This window comes from Tarenaya hassleriana, unplaced genomic scaffold (genome assembly GCF_000463585.1).
Source record: "Tarenaya hassleriana unplaced genomic scaffold, ASM46358v1 Cleome44, whole genome shotgun sequence".
In the NCBI taxonomy this organism is placed as follows: Eukaryota; Viridiplantae; Streptophyta; class Magnoliopsida; order Brassicales; family Cleomaceae; genus Tarenaya; species Tarenaya hassleriana.
This window is the reverse complement of record NW_010967136.1, coordinates 650,897-657,472: the sequence shown is the minus strand read 5'-3', so window position 1 is coordinate 657,472 and position 6,576 is coordinate 650,897. Positions and strand designations below refer to the sequence as shown.

Here is a 6,576-nt window from a genome sequence, read left to right as displayed (position 1 = left end):
TTTTTTCCCGCAATTAAAAAAATGGCGCTCTCTAAAATATATTGAAAGGGATATATAAATTATTTTTGTATGTTGGGGAATAAATAATATACAAAATTAGGTGAGAGAGGTGAAATAGAAATAGAAAGTAGTAGGTGACTGAACAAAGCGTTTAATTTCCACGTCGGTATGTGGGACCCGCCACATTTAAAGAACCGTGACCTTGAGACGTAGTCATTCGTCACGTATGAATAATAATAATAATAATAATAATAATAATAATAATAATAATTAATAATAATAATAATTCAGGGATATCATTCGTCACGTATGACGTAATGATTTTTTTTTAATAATCAAAGCCCAAGAGTGCCGACGTAGAGCCCACAAAAATCAGTGGGCCCATATTTGAGTGGCAAGCATCATCCAAAAGCAACTGGCCGAAAGATGAAATTAAAACCCAAACCCATGTAAAATTACACAACATACCTAAATATTGTCATTTAAATTTTTAAAAAATATTCATGCAAGATACAAATTATATATATATATTCCTCGTAAAAATCATAATGCATCATTCAACATGATCATCTTTATTAATGCTATTTACATATATAGTCCATGTTTACGAACCGGTTTTGAGCAAAGTTCGCCTACGCATTTAGCATCAACATAAGTAGAGATACAAAGTTCACAGACGCAGCAGAGATCGAAGATCAGCGTCATCATCATATATGTGTTGCTGTGTATTTTATTTACCTATAAATACATATTGTGGATCTGGTTAAATTGATCAAGAAACCACTTGGATGAACTTGGCAGATGCCCATGTCTTGGCATCATCCGTAAGCTTACTCTCTTCGACGGCAAGTCTCCTCAACCTCGGACAGTTCACGAGGAACGTCTGAACAGATTCCGCCCCGATCCCACGGCAGTCCGTGATATCGATGCTTCTTAGATTCTCACAACTCTTGATCAAACAGACCAATGCCGCACCCGTCAAGGCCTTGCACCCTCTCAGCTTCAACTCTGCCAATAATCGGCAAGAACCCACCATCGAGACGAACTCCTTGTCGGGTAAGGATTCGTTGTACGTAAGCTCTAGCTTCTTTAGTTTCACCAAATGCTGTCCTAATGTTGTCAGCAATCCCGATTCTCGTTCGACTGCGTCACAGTTAACCAGAGACAGTTCTTCAAGACTCGAACTTAAACTCGAAGCTAGTGTCTTCAGACCTTCACCAGTGACAAGGCAACAGCTTTGGAGCTTAAGGTAAGATAAAGCTCTGAAATTTGTGGCTATGGCCGTGAGATGATCGTCGTTAAGGTCTAGAGGCAAACGTAAATCGAGTTTCTGTATATTGCATCTACAGTTGTTCATGAATTGAACCAACCCTTCTCTACTTCCGCCGTCATACACCAATAGAGAGTTCAGAGAATCGCAATTCTCTGACAATTTCAGCAGAACCACATCCACTATACTTCTACATGTTCTTAGCTCCATCTCTTCGACATTCTTCAGACACAAACCGAAACACGCAATGTCTCCAACGCTTTCACAGCACTTCAATCTCAATCTCTTCATCTTTCTACAGCTTTTCCATAGCCAGTTAACGCCAGAATCGTTCGACCCAATTCCCGATAAAGAAACTGACTCAAGCCCCAGTTCCAAAGCCGGGTCAACGTTCGGGCACGACCCAGATGGCGAATTCCAACCGATTTTGTCATCGGAACAGTCTCTCCAGCAAACATAAATAGATAACTCCTTCAGACATGGAAACCAAGCAACCCAAGTGAACGACACAGGTCTCGACAAGCAGAGCGAGAGAGAAGTCAGAACTGAAGAAGAAGCAGAGAGAGAAGGCAGACAAGTCAGAGAAACCGGACCGATCAAGAACCTGAGGCGCCTGAGATTAGAGCAACAAGAGGAGACCATCGACAGGGTCTGTTCAGAGAACGCCGCCATGGCGGTCGAGCTCTGATTTTGGCGGTCAAGCGGAGACAAGACGAGAGACAGAGCAGAGACGAAAGGATGGTGCCGGAGAAGAGAGGGCAAAAGGGTAGTTACAGAGCCATTCCGAGGGTCAATTCGTAGGGAGAGAGACGTCTTCGAGGCTCTGTAGAGACGGAGCCACCGCTTGGAGACCATAGGAACCGATCCGGAAGACGGCGGCAGTCTCGTAAATATCTCCTGAAGAAGCTCGTCGCATAGAATCTCCTCCATTTCTGCAACTTCGGAGAGAGAATTTCAGAAAATTTTCCCTCTGGGTTTTAACTTTATGTTACCTGGAATTGAATCGAACAGAGAAAGAAGACAAAGGAGAAGGGTTCGTGAGGTTTTTGCGGCCTCAGCCTCTCGGCAATCTTCTTGGCTTTGCTTTCGACACCTGTTTTTTTTTTTTTTTTCGACCCCTGTTTTTTTTTTTTTTTTTTTTTTGCTCAGACAATAAAGAGAGAATCTTAAAGGTAGAATTAATTCTTTGACTGTTAATTTATACTCCAAGTTGGGCTTATTCAGCAAGTAATCTTGATTCTTATGCGTAGATAATAACATAAATGTTTAAAATTTTAGTAAATTAATTAATTACACCAATCTATCTCTTTTCTTATTGTTATGGCAACCAATTGGAACACGTTATAATAAATTTGTTACATATAAATAAAAATTCGACGGTTTACTGCTTGAATAGGACAGTTAGCTTTTTTCTTTTTTCCCGCAATTAAAAAAATGGCGCTCTCTAAAATATATTGAAAGGGATATATAAATTATTTTTGTATGTTGGGGAATAAATAATATACAAAATTAGGTGAGAGAGGTGAAATAGAAATAGAAAGTAGTAGGTGACCTTCTTTCCTATTTGCAAGTTGTGTGCGTGTAGTGCACGCGCCATCGGGTCACTTGAAGGTTGCGTTGTCGTGAAAATGAGCGGTAAAACATTGAAGAGGCCCAGACCAAGTAATCAGTTGAGTACAAGAAAAGCGCGTGGTTGAGTGTATTTCGTTTGCCTCCCATAAAGTTCTAGAAAATACAGAAAAGGACCCTTTAGTTTAAAATAATAACGAAAACCCCTTATGATATTATGATTAGAACCCAAAAAAATTTGGGGAAGTTTTCATGAATAGATTTGCTGTTACAAATGAAAGATAAGGGTTCGTTTTCTTACTTTATAAATTATTAGAAAAATTCCAAATAAAAATTTCTAGAAGAATGATCTAGTTAAACTTGCAATTATTAGCTTTGTAGTTTATGTGCCCATTTTGTGGGTTTAATCTATCCATTTTCTAGGTTATTGGGCGGTTTAGTTTATATTTTATAAATTATTTAAACAATTACAGTTTTTGGTTATGTAAATCAAATATGACATTTAAAAAAAAGAAAGCTTTACATATATTTTGTAACCAATCTTCTGCGATCGCAAGTACTAAGAAACTTTTCACATTTTAATCTTAGATCATAGTATTTTACGAGACTATATTATAAAATGCAGAATATATATATGTTAGGAATCTGAGATATAAAATGAACAAGAAAAGTAAATCGGGAACCGGATAACTCTTCAAAGCGTGATACACTTTTCTAAAAACGTTATTCCGTCCTATACGAGCAAAGGACTTCCCGGAATACGTTTTTGAGATACAATGAAGAGAAAAATGATCTTAGTTTGCTCTCCTAAGATCACAAACACAAGAAACCGCAAGAAGAAGATGAACAAAAAGCTTTCGTGAGTGTTTTTGCAAGAACAATCACAAAAGTGCTCTCAAATCTCTCAAAAAACAAGTTAGATCTATTCTATCTCGTGTTAGGATGTCTAGAGGTGTTTATAAACACTCCAAATGTCGAAAGGTCTGAAGAAATCGGAAGTTTTTTTTCCGAACGGTCGTGATTTTTCGTTATTTCCGAAGTGTTTAGAAAAAGACGGGCTGCCCGTCTGTTTTTCCGAGCTACCCGCCCGTTTTTTCCCGAACTGCTCAGAAAAAACGGGCTGCCCTCCCGTTTTTTCGAGTTACCGCCCATTTATTTCTAGGCTTTATTCCTCAGAAAAAACAGGCTCTCTTCCCATGTTTTCGAGGTGCCCTCCCTTTTTTTCAGAGATCACTTTTCACATTCAAAACCGAACGTAATTTCTTCCGACGAATCCTTAACACTTAACCAATTCATGGCACGCCTTTTACAAGCATTTAACTCCTCCACCATACTAGTAATACACGTGAAGCATGAATCCTTTTGAGAGATTCTAAATTCCCATTCATTTACTCTAAAAATCACAACAATCCTCCACCAATTTTAGAGTAAATTAAACAATGGCATATCAAGCAACTAATCATTCATCTCCACAATTCTGCGCATAAATGAAAGTGTCTTTACGATTGAACTTTCACTTTGTAATATACAACAATAAACTCGAATTCCGTAGGTGTCGAAAACGATTGAACCTACGTAATCCTAGTTGAGCTATCGAGTATACACACACACAAAATCTATACAATTTTTTGTATTCCTTGACACTATATCGATCAGCCATGTGTACATATCTCCTTCACAAGCATATAGATGTCGAGCCTCTAACATCTTGAAGCTGCCACACTTCATGCTTGCATAGGTGAATTCTTTCAAATCGTGCTCTGCAACTAAGCACTTTGTCAAAGAATTCATTAAGTATAAATAACCTCTTTACGTTGCATACCAAGATGCCTACTTCGGGATGATTCACTTTTAAGCATCTACAACCATATATTAGAGGATTTAACTCATTGAACTCAAGATCTAACGTTGTATTAGATGTTAAATTAAGATTCCTCTAATTGTGATTTAATCCATAGGCTCAAGACCCATCCTTATTGTCATTTTGTGCAATGTGTCCCTTGACAAACTCTTGGTAAGAGTATCAACCAAGTTTTGTTTTGTATGCACAAAATCCATCACTATGGCCCCGTCTTTTATAAGACCATTAACATAGCTATGTCGTAAACCAATATGTCTAGACTTCCCGTTATACACATGGCTATATGCCTTAGCCAAAGTCGTTGCGCTATCACAATGTATTGTGATAGGCGATACCGGTTTAGGCCATAATGGTATCTCAAATACAAGATTCCTTAGCCATTCTACTTCTTTTCCCGCAGATGCTAAGGCAATAAACTCCAACGCCATCATCGAATCAGAAATGCAAGTTTGTTTCTTGGAAGCCCAAGAAATTGCAGCTCCATCTAATAGGTAAAGCTAACCACTCACCGAGGCATGATCCTCCTCACTTGAGTTCCAACTCGCATCCGTGTATCCTTCTAACACTGAAGGTTGACCCGTGTAGCGAAGACCGTAATTTATGGTCTGTTTCAAGTATCGAAATACTCTCCGTATCCAATGACACTAGCATATTCAAGTTGAGATACCGATTCCCCTTTGTTCGCTACCAATTTAACATTACAGTCCATCGGTGTAGAAACAAGAGTGCTATCGTAGAGATCAAAATGTTTCAGAACTTTCTCAATGTAATGAGATTGAGAAAGTGAAATCATACCGTGATCTCTCATTATCCTAATTCCAAGGATAACATCCGCCTCTCCTAGATCTTTCATCGAAAACTTCGATGACAAGAATTCTTTTGTTTTCTTGACCTGCTCTAATTCCGTACCGAATATGAGCATGTCATCCATGTATAAGCAAATGATAACCCCATGACCATTCTCGTCAAACTTGCTATATACGCATTTGTCCGATTGATTCAGATGGAACCCATTAGCCAATATCACCTCATCAAATTTTTGTTGCCATTGTTTTGGTGCTTGTTTTAACCCGTACAATGATTTGACTAATTTACACACTTTGTGTGCTTGACCTGATAAGGCGAAACCTTCCGGTTGCTTCATATACACCTCTTCTTCAAGATCACCATTTAGGAATGTCGTCTTGACATCCATTTGATGAATTACAAGATTGTTTATCGCTGCAAGAGCGATCAACAATCTAATGGTAGCTATTCTAGCTACCAGTGCATACGTATCGAAGAAATCGATGTTGGTTTAGTGTTCTATGATGTACTGTTTATGAGCTTTATTTAGATACATTTGATGTATTGATACTTTCTATGGTTTATGAGAGTATTTGATTCATTACATGTTCTTACATACTAGATGTGTTATGAAATCCATGTATCATTATGAATGATACTTAACTCACTAGTCTTGTGTCATTATGGGAATGATGACATAATAAGACTAGTATGATGTGTGATTGATGATCATATAGATGATCATAGGTATTTGGATACGATCACAATCATAGGTATTCGTTGGAGAACGGAATACTGGATTGACCCGCATGAGATTGTCACATGGACTAGCGTCATGACTTGAATCTCATATGACGGTTCCATGATTGGATCCTAAGACCTGAGATATCTACGGAATCCAACATGAGGAGTTGCGTACTTTGATTACGTCAAACGTCCTGCGTAACAGGAGGACTATAAAGGCGTATATCAGGTACGAAACGAATCATGTAATGGATTGTAGATAGTCAAGATGGGATCGTAAAAGAGAGAGATATCGCTGGACCCCTCGTGTGAGCGAGACTGTAGAAATGTATGGCCGCACTATAGA

The 6,576-nt window shown here is 38.4% G+C and overlaps 1 protein-coding gene across 1 annotated transcript; it reads right to left on the bottom strand.

Annotated features, from left to right (window-relative positions):
• Positions 1-549: 549 nt before the first annotated feature.
• Positions 550-2,376, bottom strand: LOC104825322 (EIN3-binding F-box protein 1). Its single transcript, XM_010557649.1, has one exon. The coding sequence runs from the start codon at positions 2,198-2,200 to the stop codon at positions 773-775; it is 1,428 nt and encodes a 475-aa protein (XP_010555951.1). The 5' UTR covers positions 2,201-2,376; the 3' UTR covers positions 550-772.
• Between the last annotated feature and the right edge of the window lie 4,200 nt (positions 2,377-6,576).